Raw genomic sequence first — 15,593 nt, 5'->3', positions numbered from 1 at the left:
ACTACTTGCAAATATTACCCGATTACGTGATCCCCATTCACAAGTGCTGCATTCTCCATATCAATAGAAAGGTAATTGCATTGGTGTACGGCTCTGCTTCAGCTGGAGGATGCCCCGAGCAGGAATCGGTAGACTCACTCTATTTACCCAATAGGCACAGATCCTGTTTGCCAGGTTAGGGCCTGGGGGCCTACCTTGGTTCAAGGTCCATCGGCTAATTCACTTGTTACCCTGTAGGCCTGAATTGAAGCTGATATACTTACCTCTGAAACGTTCCCTGGTCATGGGATCACTATATATAAAAGCCTTAGCACTTTACATATATGGCCACAACTGATGCACACTATTCTATTCTGTATTTCTATACAACAATACTGTAACTGAGAATATACATACACATCTTGTGCACCTTTAGATAAATACATACCGATATTAGAAATGAATTCTTATATAATATATTCATTTACAATTGAAAGGTGTGGAGCTTTCGAATTTAACTTTTTGTGCTTTATTTTGTCATCATTTTCACAATTTCTGCTTGTGGTCAGTGAACAAACCAGTCCTGATCATATCCAACTGGCATAAGCAAATGGCTTGACTGCACCAAGGATCTGTACCTGTACTGTATAAGGAGGATATGATCAGCACAGGATTTTAGCTTCTGAATAATGACACCTTCAATTCACTGATGGCAAGCAGAGATCTTGTAAATGGTAAAAAATGTAAAAGTTGATTAGAAAAATCAATAAACCCTTTAAAGGGGTTTTCCTGGCTTTTGCTATATATGACCTATCTCAGCATAGGTCATCAACAGTTGGTCAACAGGAATCTGCCACTTGGGATCCCTGCTGGTCAGCCAATTGCCTGGCCAGCTGTCAGTGCAGGGGAGATGGATGTCGTCGTTGGGGCTGAAGCCGGGAGTATAATAAGTGGCTTTGCTCCCAGTGAAATCAATGTCTCTGATCCCAATAACGATGTCTGCTGCACTGACAGCAGTCCGGGCAATCAGCTGATTAGTGGGGATCCCAGTATCCCTGCCGATCAGCTATTGATGAATTACCCTGAGAACAGGTCAACACTAGTAAAAGTTTGGAAAGCCCCTTTAAAGACATGGTTTGCAATAATTATTTTATAAAGTTTTCGAGCAGAAGCCAACTGCAAGGGCGGCCATATTGTAGGTAGATTTCTAGAAAAATATATTGGTAATGCATAAAAATAAAAGCAGGTAATTTTTCACCTGGGCTTCCCTTTTCTGTCTTGCCATGAATATCAAACACATTTACAAAATAACTGCTTCAACTTAGATGACTGTTACATGCATTAAAATAATAGTTTCGACTTACCAGCTCAACTCTTCCAAATCCTCCAACACCAAGAGTATCAATGATGTTAAAGTCCGTTAGCTTGAGATTACCAAAGAAAGCCGCCTCCGCTTCATATCTATATTTTTTGACGAAGAAAGAGAAAAGTCTTTTAGTGGCGTGAACATTGGAAAAGGAGTCTATAGCAGAAGCCGAAGGGTTGACCATAATGTCCACATAAGAATATTTCCGGTTTGGTCCAGAAATGCTTCACAGTCTCTTAGAAATTGAGAGTCAATAGTAGAATTTCATGCACGGTTGCACATCGTGTAAGGTGGTATTTTAGTGTCACATGGTGCAAATCTCCAACCATGCAAACATCTGGATTTAATTATTCTGCTCATATCTTGGCAATCTTTGGAACACTTGTATCCAGTACGACAGCATTTTCCATCCTGTCCTCACTACTTCTATTTGCAGCTAGTGTAGGAGACTCTGTAGCACATGCAATCCTAGGTAGCAAGCACTTGTGTCTGCCTAGAGCCCCTAGTTCAGCACTAGTCAATATAGAACTCCTTAAATATCCCAATGAGTAATGGGATATAATTAGTACAGAAGTGATGGTCTGGCTCCGCCCACCCATTGACAGAAAGCATTGACCGTGAACATGGTGGTATAGAATTCTTTTGAAAGTTCTCCATATATGTTCCTCACCCGACATATGTCCATTCGAAATACCATACTGAAGATATGTACAGAGCATCCCGGGGTAAATACCATGAGCGCACATAGGCATTTCATCTGAGTTTAAATATAATGTAATTGTGTTATAATATACGACAGGAATTACAGCGGGATTACCAAGGATTGTAATCTTATGTACAGGACATAAGGAGAGCAGATAAGAGAAGAAGGAATCCATGGCTCCCAGCAGGTGTTATATTATCAGCCCTTTACTGGACAGACAAGAAGACGCTCCATCGGAAAAACTGTTCTAAGAATACAGTGTTGTCCATGGCAACCAACCAAACAATTACTTTCCAGATTTCATTTTTTTTCCTGAGTAAGTTTGAAAATTAAGGTTTTTTTTAACCCGGGTGGAATTATTTATTCCGCTTGATTATCGTGGCATTTGAAGGTTCGGAATTCTGCACCAAAATTTGCACATCTAAAAATGTGGATTGTGATGTGAAATTGCCAGCGCAATTCTGACACTTTCATTCTGCATTAAAATGTAGGTTAGCAGTGCAGACTTCTGCTACGGAATATTCTGCAAGAGCGACAATTCCACAATGTTCAGAAAAATTTCTCCTGTGTGGAAGCACCCGTAAAGGGATTTCTAGGTAGCCCCTGATGGGATGCACCGAGGTCGGGCGTAAGCACTGCTCTGACTGCTGTGTGGTGGCTGGCACTCATAATTGCTCTCTATGAAATCACTGGGACCTCAGCCTGCAATTACAGTACAAGTGCAGCTCCCACTGATTTCAATGAAACCTGCGCTTGCAATCCCAAGTGTTGGCCGCTACATAGGAGTTGGAGCAGTGCTTCGCTCTGACCTGGGGTATCCCAGCGGGCACTGCCTGGATGACCTCTTTATGGTTTTTTTCTGGGTATTTACTACTGATCATAGGCAGGAGTCTGCAGCTCGGGATCCTCGCCATTGAGTTGATCCTCCAACCACCGTGTCGCCCAGCCAGAGGTCCACATTGGGGTTGAAGCTGTAAGTCTAAGGCCTTCCTCGCACATGCGCTTTTTACTGCAATTAGTGTGGCGTTTCCACTGCAGTGCTAATCGTGGTATAATGCTCCCATTGTTTTCAATGGAGCCTACCAGACAGACACTCGATCAAGTGGCGGCTGTTCTATTTTTGACATTTAGCGCACCTCATCCATGATGGGGTATACTAAACTCTGCTCTTAGCGGCAGGGATCTGCGGCCAAAAGTGGAAGTAAAATCGTGGCACTTTACCGAACGCCTGTGGGAGGGAGGCCTAATAAAACGCTTTGCTCCCACTGATTTCAATGGTAGTGATGCCTTCTTTTACACTTCCAGCTCCAACTGCAATGATGAGCTGAAAGTGTCATGAAAGGCATCATTCCCATTGACTTTAATGGGAACCAAGCCTTCTATTACACTTCCGCCTATGCAATTTTGATATCATTTGGACTGACTACCGGGACCCTCATGAATTCCTCTGGTTGCCTACTATAGAGAGTTGCAACAAACCTTCAATGACTTGAATTTAGTGACATTTTAGTTCTCTGTACATCAGGTGGCCTCCCTCCGGTCCTTTCAATCTCTGGATCAGGAAGGGTCTCAGATATCTGTCCCCTACCAATCAGAAGGCTACAATTGATACATTAATACAATCTGTACCATGAACTCCCAATATCATGTGCCATGTATAATACTGCTGTCTTCTTATGAAGCAGAGAGGTCTTTAGGCCCCCTCAAGCATTAATGCCCAGATGTATTTGCTACCTCTGCACCCTCTAAACGCCTGATCTGGCTACAGTAAAAACCTCTGTACCAGGCACACCAACTGGATTTGGCCTAATAAACCAGATGAAATACAAGTAATGCATAAAACCTTTAATGAGCCACTAAAGTAAAGCATGGCTGGCCTTAGTTACTGCAACCTGGGCACCAGGTGGATGCAGGCCTGTGGTAATCACCCTCGTAGGTCTCCCTGATGATGTTTATCCTCCATTCGGTAGTGTTATGTGGAGCTACACGAATCACCCTACTTCTGACTCTGTCTCCGCCCCTTTGATGTTCCAAGGTGCCGTTGACAACCTATCGGCACCTCCACAAAACAGTCGCTGAGTCCTGCTATTGTATTTAAGTATTGATCTTGGTTCTGTATGTTATGAGCTTGGCTCTGGTATTGTATCTATGCACTGAAGTTGATTTGCGCTGTATTTATGTTATGAACTTCGGTTTGGCGCTGCATTTATATACTGAAATTGGTTTGTGTTGTATTTATGTTATGATCTTGATTCTGGTGCTGTGTTTTTGTTATGAGCTTGGTTCTTGTGCTGCATGCATGTTATGAGCTGTGTTCTTGTGCTGTATTTATGTTATGTGCTTGGTTCTTGTGCTGTATTTATGTTATGTGCTTTGTTCTTGTGCTGTATGCATGTTATGAGCTTGGCTTTTGTGCTGTATTTATGTTATGTGCTTGGTTCTTGTGCTGTATTTATGTTATGCGCTCGGTTCTTGTGCTGTATGCATGTTATGAGCTTGGCTTTTGTGCTGTATTTATGTTATGTGCTTGGTTCTTGTGCTGTATTTATGTTATGCGCTCGGTTCTTGTGTTGTATGCATGTTATGAGCTTGGCTTTTGTGCTGTATTTATGTTATGTGCTTTGTTCTTGTGCTGTATGCATGTTATGAGCTTGGTTCTTGTGCTGTATTTATGTTATGTGCTTGGTTCTTGTGCTGAATTTATGTTATGTGCTTGGTTCTTGTGCTGTATTTAAGTTATGCGCTCGGTTCTTGTGCTGCATGCATGTTATGAGCTTGGATTTTGTGCTGTATTTATGTTATGTGCTTGGTTCTTGTTCTGTATTTATGTTATGTGCTTTGTTTTTGTGCTGTATGCATGTTATGAGCTTGGCTTTTGTGCTGTATTTATGTTATGCGCTTGGTTCTTGTGCTGTATTTATGTTATGTGCTTGGTTCTTGTGCTGTATTTATGTTACGCGCTTGGTTCTTGTGCTGTATGCATGTTATGAGCTTGGTTTTTGTGCTGTATTTATGTTATGTGCTTTGTTCTTGTGCTGTATGCATGTTATGAGCTTGGCTTTTGTGCTGCATTTATGTTATGTGCTTGGTTCTTGTGCTGTATTTATGTTATGCGCTTGGTTCCTGTGCTGTATGCATGTTATGAGCTTGGCTTTTGTGCTGTATTTATGTTATGTGCTTTGTTCTTGTGCTGTATGCATGTTATGTGCTTTGTTCTTGTGCTGTATTTATGTTATGTGCTTGGTTCTTGTGCTGTATTTATGTTACGCGCTTGGTTCTTGTGCTGTATGCATGTTATGAGCTTGGTTTTTGTGCTGTATTTATGTTATGTGCTTTGTTCTTGTGCTGTATGCATGTTATGAGCTTGGCTTTTGTGCTGCATTTATGTTATGTGCTTGGTTCTTGTGCTGTATTTATGTTATGCGCTTGGTTCCTGTGCTGTATGCATGTTATGAGCTTGGCTTTTGTGCTGTATTTATGTTATGTGCTTTGTTCTTGTGCTGTATGCATGTTATGTGCTTTGTTCTTGTGATGTATGCATGTTATGAGCTTGGCTTTTGTGCTGTATTTATATTATGTGCTTTGTTCTTGTGCTGTATGCATGTTATGAGCTTGGCTTTTGTGCTGTATTTATGTTATGTGCTTGGTTCTTGTGGTGTATGCATGTTATGCGCTCGGTTCTTGTGATGTATGCATGTTATGAGTTTGGCTTTTTTGCTGTATTTATGTTATGTGCTTTGTTCTTGTGCTGTATGCATGCTATGAGTTTGGCTTCTGTGCTGTATTTATGTTATGTGCTTGGTTCTTGTGCTATATGCATGTTATGTGCTTTGTTCTTGTGCTGTATGCATGTTATGAGCTTGGCTTTTGTGCTGTATTTATGTTATGTGCTTGGTTCTTGTGCTGTATTTATGTTATGCGCTCGGTTCTTGTGCTGTATGCATGTTATGAGCTTGGCTTTTGTGCTGTATTTATGTTATGTGCTTGGTTCTTGTGCTGTATTTATGTTATGCGCTCGGTTCTTGTGTTGTATGCATGTTATGAGCTTGGCTTTTGTGCTGTATTTATGTTATGTGCTTTGTTCTTGTGCTGTATGCATGTTATGAGCTTGGTTCTTGTGCTGTATTTATGTTATGTGCTTGGTTCTTGTGCTGTATTTATGTTATGTGCTTGGTTCTTGTGCTGTATTTAAGTTATGCGCTCGGTTCTTGTGCTGCATGCATGTTATGAGCTTGGATTTTGTGCTGTATTTATGTTATGTGCTTGGTTCTTGTTCTGTATTTATGTTATGTGCTTTGTTTTTGTGCTGTATGCATGTTATGAGCTTGGCTTTTGTGCTGTATTTATGTTATGTGCTTGGTTCTTGTGCTGTATTTATGTTATGCGCTTGGTTCTTGTGCTGTATTTATGTTATGTGCTTGGTTCTTGTGCTGTATTTATGTTACGCGCTTGGTTCTTGTGCTGTATGCATGTTATGAGCTTGGTTTTTGTGCTGTATTTATATTATGTGCTTTGTTCTTGTGCTGTATGCATGTTATGAGCTTGGCTTTTGTGCTGTATTTATGTTATGTGCTTGGTTCTTGTGCTGTATGCATGTTATGCGCTCGGTTCTTGTGATGTATGCATGTTATGAGTTTGGCTTTTTTGCTGTATTTATGTTATGTGCTTTGTTCTTGTGCTGTATGCATGCTATGAGTTTGGCTTCTGTGCTGTATTTATGTTATGTGCTTGGTTCTTGTGCTATATGCATGTTATGTGCTTGGTTCTTGTGCTGTATGCATGCTATGAGCTTGGTCTTTGGGCTGTATTTATGTTATGTGCTTCAGGTACCACATTTATTGACTGAGCTGTTCTGTTGTAGGTATGCTGCAATTTTGCTGCTTTCTGCACAAGCAGCGTATAGGCACACTGCCTATCAGGGCAATGTACTATATACCATTTTTTGTTATTATAACAGAGTGCCATCTAAAGTCCAGCGCTGAATTAAAGTGCTCTTTCTTCCTTAAAGCCACAGTACACTGAGATGTGAAAGCTTCCTAAAGTAGAGGATTAAAGGTGTAATATGGGCTTAGCAGATATAGTTATATGGGTTTTCCAGGGAAATACTATTATCAGGATACGTCATTAATAGTTAATTGGCTGGGGTCTGTCGCTTGGGACCCCGGCTGATCAGCTGAGCGGGCACATGTTGTCAGCGCCACAAATACACAGAGGTCAGAGCGGAAGCCTCCACGCCGACCTCTGTGTAGTGGTCGGCGCCTGTAACTGCAGGCACGGCTCTCATTGAAACCAATGGGAGCCATGCCTGCAGTTACAAGCGCCAACCACTATATGGAGGTCGGCGCGGAGGCTTCCACTCCGACATCTGTGCACTTGCAGTGCTGACAGCATGCGCCCACTCAGCTGATCAGTCGTTGTCTCGTGCGACGGACCCCAGCCGATCAACTATTGATGACCTATCCTGATGATAGGTCATCAATAGTATTTCTATGTAAAACCCCTCTAATGTCCCAATAATGTGTACATCGACTGACTGAAGATGGTGAAGGATCAATACGCAACAACAATAATATCTCTTCTCAGATTATTGAGATGTTATATCAGCAGAGCCCTTCACAGTTTAGACATAAATTAAAATCAATTCCTTTTATTAGATAACTTTAAAAACACAGTAACCAAAAACAGGGCACTACAGATAACCCTCTGGATTACCAGAGGTATATAAACCTTAATCAAAGGTAAGCGACTATTGCTACTTTATTGATTTTATCGTACCCTTCTTGTGTCCGGAAAGGGCACTGTATAATGTGTATTTATAACTAGAGATGAGCGAGCGTACTCAGATAAGCACTACTCGCTCGAGTAATTTGCTTTATCCGAGTATCGCTGTGCTCGTCCCTGAAGATTCGGGTGTCGGCACGGAGCGGGGAGCTGCAGGGGAGAGCGGGGAGGAACGGAGGGGAGATCTTTCTCTCCCTATCTCCCGCCCGCTCTCCCCCGCTCCCCGCTGCGACTCACCTGTCAGCCGCAGCGGCACCCGAATCTTCAGGGACGAGCACAGCGATACTTGGATAAAGCAAATTACTCGAGCGAGTAGTGCTTTTCCGAGTACGCTCGCTCATCTCTATTTATAACGTAATACAGTAGCTGTCGCTATATCATAGAACTCGGGTAAGGATGAAATCAAATTTGTTTCTTACGCATCTCTTCCCATATTTTTTTATCTTATAATAAAGATTGATCAATGTCGCAATGTCGTTGTACTGGATTCAAGTGTTACAGCAACTTAATTGGATCCCTTTTCACTGTGACACTGAATAAGTATATGGATTTATTTTATGTCCAATATTATAAAAGGGAAGATTTGCGAATACAAAGAGTGTGCACCCTTTATCTTGGCAATGCAAACATATGATTCTTACTCCAAGTAAGGTTCAAATGTATAGGGGCTCATAACCTCTTTGTATCAGAAAGTGTAGTGTCATACAGTTTCATTGGTGTTGGGAAAAACCCAAGTTCTTTCCAATGGTTATTGTTTGACTAGTCAAAGGCATGCTTAGCAAAGTATGAAGAATGATCCCCAAAGACAAGAAGATCAATGCATTTTGTGGCGCACAAGAGGAAAGACATAAAATGACAAGCATTGATAGTTTATAACAGGAATTAAAATGCTTAATAGGAAACTCCAGTAAGACAATAGGGTTTCTTGTAATAGGCTGATTATTCCATAGGGAGTATTGTCGACTTTTTAAAGAAACACTATGAGAAGAACTGAAACATTATGTTCTGCCTGTAGGAGCTAAAGTCATGGCACATGACTCGGGGATCTTCTTTGTGGTCTTCTGTGAATCCCTGTGGTATGCAACATTGGCCCTAGTCCCATACTATGCATAACACTGAGTATCAGATGAGAGTATTGCCTGGAATGTCCCTTTAAAGTGTAACCGCACTTTCCAAAAACTTTGGATAGGTCATAGGGTCATGTCGAAAGCTTTGTATGCTGAGACCCTCACCAATTAATAGAACGAAGCAGCTGAAGTGTTTATCCGAGCTGTGTCACTGCTCACTAGCTGAAGACGGGTCCATAGACTTTCTATTGAGCCTGCCTTCAGCTAGTAAGTATGTAGTAACAGGGCTCAGATGAGCGCTTCAGCTACTTCATTCTAGCTATCAGTGGGAATCTCAGCACCCAGATTGCCGTTGATTAAAACTTTTGATATTTCCCTATGACATAAGAAAAGTTTTTGTAAAGTAGACCTACAGTTTAATGAATAACATTTAACCCCTTAATATGAAATGACATCACTGACAGGAACTAGTTCCCACGTAATGCTTGGTAATGTTGATCATTGATGATCTTGTTGCCCTTGTGTGCTCAGGATTGCTGGGGCTGACTGAGAAATTGTGACAGCCCTAAGCCTAACTTACATGCCTTGTCAATAATGTACTGCCATATAGACATAAGACGGTCTAAAAAAGTAGTTAAAAGTAAAAGTTTCCTAATGGGAATAAAAATAACAGTAACAACAAAAAAAAATCATATAAGAAAAAATTATTTAGTTCTTTACAGGGATTATCGTTCCAAAACACTTTATTGCTTGTAGGTGATAAATGTATGATCACTGGTGGTCCGACCACTGGGACTCCAAGTGATCATGGAACAACACTTCTTGAATCCCCCTTAGTGAATGGAGTGGTAATGGTGTGACCACTGCTCCATTCACCTTCTATGGAGTAGCTAAACGATGCGTTTCGCTATCTCCAACAGCCCTATAAAAGTAAGTGGCTTGTTGGTCATGCATGCGAATCAGCACTCAATTTACTAGGAAAACTCTGGGTGTAATGTGCTCACGATCCGTGGGGATCCCAACAATCATATATTTATCACCTATCCTATGAATATTTATATATTTTTGGTGGGATAACCACTTTGAGGCCGAAATAGCCTTTGTCCTAAAAGGATTTGTATCAAGAGCAACTTTTACAACCCATCAATAGGATAGGTGAAAAAAGTTTGATCAGTGGGAGTCTCACTGCTGAGACCCCCACAGATCCCAAGAACAGGGGTCTTGTGTCCCCTTCTCTGGGCTCACCACACCCACCGCTCTGTGTGTCCCGTCAACTTCATGCGTGGAATTGCTCCTTTAGGCTGTCAGAGATAGGCAAGTGCACAATACTGCAGGTGGGTGCAGCAACACCATAGTATCACAAAGAGTGGAACAAGGGATCCCTATTCTTGGGATCGGTGGGAGTCTCAGCAGTGTGACCCCATTGATCAGAATTTGCTCTTAGTACAACCCCTTTATGTAGTTAAACTATGTATAGGCCGCCACATAGTGACTGTTCTGAGTCTTCTGTATATACTTCAGGGACGTGCATATACTTCAGGGACGTGTGCAGATTTAGCACTTGCAATGTGATGAATGGCTGGAAGCATGTATCCAGATACACCTTCAGCAGTTCTAATTCTAGCAGCCATGGAGGAGAAGATGGTAGCCAGGACACAGAGGATTGTCGCTGAAGAACTTCTATTTTTACACTATTTAATGCAGCCGAGGAGACTGAGCCAAGCAGGATACTAGCAGAGGATTGTGTGCCCCCCTGTCAGAGTTTCTCTGTAATGAGTTGTATGCAGTTGTAGAGAAGAGGAATGGATCTTATTGCCTCGGTATTGTCAGGTTTCCAGGTCTATAAAACAACCACAAGATGTCTCAGGGAGAGATTTACTTACACAATAAAGTCTTTTTATACCATTGCAAAGCCTGTGCAGATTTTACCGCTACAATAAGACTATTTTTAAATGAGCAGTGAAAACCCGCTGAGGATCTCTAGAAATTACACTACCGGGGTGCACCACATATAAGGCGAAATGAGACCTCTGATCCAGGAGGGTCCATTCTGTGACTGCAGCAGGTAGCATTTTGCAGATACACAACCTATCCTGCAGTCTTATTGTCTTGGTAGACAGAAACTATTTTCTTCAGGATAGGGCATCAAAACTAGATTGGCTGGGGTTCACTGCTTGGGACGTTGGCCGATCAGCTGATTGGGCACTGGCTGGCAACGCCGCAATACACATGAGTCAGACTGCAAGCAGCTGGCTCTGACCCCTATGCAGTGGCTGGTACTTCTAATTGCAGGCACAGCTGTCTCTAATGAGAGCTGCACCTGCAATTACCAATGCTGGCCACTACACAGCAGTTGGAGCCAACTGTGTCCACTCTAATCCATGTGAATTGCAGTGCTGACAGCCAGCACCTGATCAGCTGATCGGCCGATCTCCCAAGCAGTGGACCCCAGCCGATCTACTTTTGATGCCCAATCAGCTGATCAGCCAGGCTCCCGAGAGGTTACCTCAGCCAATCAACTATTGTGGACATATCCTGATGATAGGTTATTAATATTATTTGCATTGAAAACCCCTTAAAGTTTGAACAACTGATTTTAATTTCAGATAATATTACATCTCCCGTGGCCCAATGAATAAGATGACCAGTAAGTGGGGGCCACCCTGTAGGGACAAAGCGTCATTAATGCGACTGATTCAGTGAGTGTTTGAATACTGTCCTGGGGTAGTGCTGATCATTTGGCCAACAAAACATTAAAGGGAACCTGTCACCTCCAAACAGCAGGATAAGCTAAGTTATGCTATAGGGGAATGCATGCACAGTGATCTGAAAAGAGTCAGATTTTCAGACCGTGCGCGGACTTCAGCAGTGGACAATGCGGAAATGGGGGGTGTAAAAAAGACATCCCCCAGTACCATGCCACCTCCCCGAACAGCACCAAAACTTAGAGGTGATAGGTACCCTTTAATGGGGATCAATGAGCCCAATAACAGCTCTACCTGTCTGCAGGGTTTGGAACTAGTAAAGGCTATACACAAAATTGTGACCTTTTTTGTTTTAAATCAATGTATTTTTATACACAAAAAACACACATTTGGAATTGCTTAAAAAGTTGTTACTGTTTTTTGCTCTGCCTGCAGTATGCAGATGAGCGCTACAAGTTGGAGGACTGTATTTCTTGCAAAAACTGTCAGTCAGTCTGACTCATAAGTGGTGGGTTCTGCGTCTATTCAAAAAGGTGAGGGTTCCACTTACACTAGGGGAGGGGGAATTTTACATATAAAAAAGTACGCAGCCCAGTATTTGCAATTACAAAGGCTGGCTACTGGGATCGGTCAGTGAAGTGAGCCGGACCCGTCTTTGTCCAAGTACAGTACTGTTTGGGGTTTTTTACAGCTGGGCAGTGAAGACGGCAGAGAAGAGAGACCACTGTCAAGTACTGTGCTCGGCCAGAGAGGGATCAGCTCACTACGCTTTCACTGACAGATCCCCAGTGGCCTTACTACTTACAAATGCACAGCAGTGCTGACCACCGGGACTTCTGAGCCGGACTAAACAATGAAAATAATCAATTCTAGTATAATTAAAGTTGCCTTATTAACTTTAACTTCCATCTTTTCCCAGATGCAGAACCCATCAGTCCATCAGAACTAAGAAATGTATTCCTCCAGCTTGCAGTGTACAGCTGTACACTACAAGTATACGATCAAAGCGGTAAAAATGTTTAAATCACTTCCAACTGCAAAAAGTTTTTTTCCTAAAAATATGTTGACATTTAAAAAAAAAAAGTCAACGACTGAGTCCATAGCGTTTAACTCCATCAGTTCCAGACCATGCAGCTTAGACAGAATAGTGATTGTGACTGTGGATTATTAAAAATGAAACCCAGCATTGCTAACATAACCTCAAAGTTTTCATTTACCTAGATTTTGTGTTGTAAAGCAATTTTGGGTTCTTGTTTCCATGGAAACCTCGATATACATGTCAGCATAAAGATGGTCTTTAATGAAGCAGATCTGCTCTCTGTAGAATTATCAGAGACTAGGTGACAATCTAAGTGCAATTTTTTGAGCTGCCGAGACTGAGACAGGGGGGATAGAGATGGGAATTTATTTATGTGGCAGATTTGGGTCTGCAGCATGATGGGTGTTAAAATCAATGGACTGTCAGGAGGGCATTATAACTATAGTCTTAGGACGCCTGCACATGGGCAGAAATTCTGGGATTCCCTGCAGAATTTCTGCCCATACACGCCTGCATAGGATTGCATTACAACACGCAATCCTATGCAGATGGCCGCGATTTGTCTGCGTGAAATTTCGCGCAGAAGACAAATTGCGGCATGCTCTATTTCTGTGCGGGGCTCGCAGAGCTCCGCACAGAAATGTCACTCCCCGGACGCCTGCTCTCTGCAGGGGCTCAGGTCGGGTCCCGCTGCAAGATTTCTCGCAGCGGGATCCAACCCGGTCGTCTGCAGGCGGCCTTACATTGAGGCCGGCTTCACACGAGTGTATGCGTATTTGCTAATGCATGAGGGTAGTGTTTTTGCGGAATGAATGATGCTTTTTTGGGCGCACATCAGATTGAACTTAGCACTAGCTAAGTTCAGAATCTATAGCATGTGCTGTTTTTGCATTAAAATGCCTTCCAATATAATGCAATGGGATGGATGGATGGATGGATGGACAGACGGGTGAACGGACAGACACAGAGTAAGACAGAGAAAGAGTAGTTAGATATATAGATGTGAGATAGACAGATATATAGATAGATCGTAAATATATATGAGATAGATAGATAGATAGATAGATAGATAGATAGATAGATAGATAGATAGATAGATAGATAGATAGATAGATAGATAGATAGATGGATGGATATGAGATAGATAGATGGATGGATATGAGATAGATAGATAGATAGATATGAGATAGATAGATAGATAGATAGATAGATAGATAGATAGGAGATAGATAGATAGATAGATAGATAGATAGATAGATAGATAGATAGATATGAGATAGATAGATCATAAATATATATGAGATAGATAGATAGATAGATATGAGATAGCTATGAGACAAATATGAGATAGATAGATAGGAGATAGATAGATAGATAGATAGATAGATAGATAGATAGATCGTAAATATATATGAGATAGATAGATAGATAGACATGAGATAGATAGATAGATATGAGATAGATATGAGATAGATAGATAGTTAGATAGATAGATATGAGATAGATAGATAGATCGTAAATATATATGAGATAGATAGATAGATAGATAGATAGATAGATAGATAGATAGATAGATAGATAGATAGATAGATAGATAGATATGAGATAGCTATGAGACAGATATGAGATAGACAGATAGATATGAGATTGATAGATAGATAGATAGATAGATAGATAGATAGATAGATAGATAGATAGATATGAGATAGATAGACAGACATGAGACAGATAGATAGACAGATAGATATGAGATAGATAGATAGATAGATAGATAGATAGAAAGATAGATAGACATGAGACAGATAGATAGATATGAGATAAATAGATATAGATAGATAGATAGATAGATAGATAGATAGATAGATATGAGATAGATAGATAGATAGATAGATAGATAGATAGATAGATAGATAGATATGAGATAGATAGATAGAAAGAAAGATAGACATGAGACAGATAGATAGACAGATAGATATGAGATAGATAGATAGACTTGAGACAGATAGATAGATATGAGATAAATAGAGATAGATAGATATGAGATAGATAAATAGATAGACATGAGACAGATAGATAGATAGATATGAGATAGATAGATAGATAGATAGATAGATAGACATGAGACAGATAGCTAGATATGAGATAAATAGATATAGATAGATAGATATGAGATAGATAGACATGAGACAGATAGATAGATATGAGATAAATAGATATAGATAGATAGATATGAGAGATAGATAGATAGATAGATAGATAGGAGAGATAGATAGATAGATAGATAGATAGATAGATAGATAGATAGATAGATAGATAGATAGATAGATAGATAGATAGATATGAGAGATAGATAGATAGATAGATAGATAGATATGACATAGACATGAGAAAGATAGATAGATAGATAGATAGATAGATAGATAGATAGATAGATAGATAGATAGATAGATAGATAGATAGATATGAGATAGATAGATAGATAGATAGATATGAGATAGATAGATAGATAGATATGAGAGATAGATAGATAGATAGATATGAGAGATAGATAGATAGATAGATAGATATGACATAGACATGAGAAAGATAGATAGATAGATAGATAGATAGATAGATATGAGATAGATAGATATGAGATAGATAGATAGATAGATATGAGATAGATAGATAGACATGAGACAGATAGATAGATATGAGATAAATAGATATAGATAGATAGATATGAGAGATACTGTAGATAGATAGATAGATATGAGAGATAGATAGATAGATAGATAGATAGATAGATAGATAGATACATAGATAGATAGATAATGTGATAGATAATTACAGAGGATCTATTTGACTTCATGATCACAGGCTACTTTAATGTCATTAGCTGTAATATATTTTCTAAAAATTTAAAAGTACTATTTGCAAAAATAAGTTACATCTAAATCTTGTTATTCTTGTA

At 40.4% G+C, this 15,593-nt stretch overlaps 1 protein-coding gene across 2 annotated transcripts in view; it reads right to left on the bottom strand.

Annotated features, from left to right (window-relative positions):
- Positions 1-15,593, bottom strand: part of PRKG1 (protein kinase cGMP-dependent 1) — a 1,174,681-nt gene that overhangs the window by 29,841 nt on the left and 1,129,247 nt on the right. For both annotated transcript variants that reach the window (XM_066600777.1, XM_066600775.1), the window contains exon 10: positions 1,344-1,440. In XM_066600777.1, the coding sequence (XP_066456874.1) occupies positions 1,344-1,440 (97 nt within the window). The remainder of the gene's footprint in view (positions 1-1,343; positions 1,441-15,593) is intronic.

This window comes from Eleutherodactylus coqui, chromosome 4 (genome assembly GCF_035609145.1).
Source record: "Eleutherodactylus coqui strain aEleCoq1 chromosome 4, aEleCoq1.hap1, whole genome shotgun sequence".
Classification (NCBI taxonomy): Eukaryota; Metazoa; Chordata; class Amphibia; order Anura; family Eleutherodactylidae; genus Eleutherodactylus; species Eleutherodactylus coqui.
The sequence above is the reverse complement of the archived record's forward strand: the minus strand, read 5'-3'. Positions and strand labels throughout refer to the sequence as shown.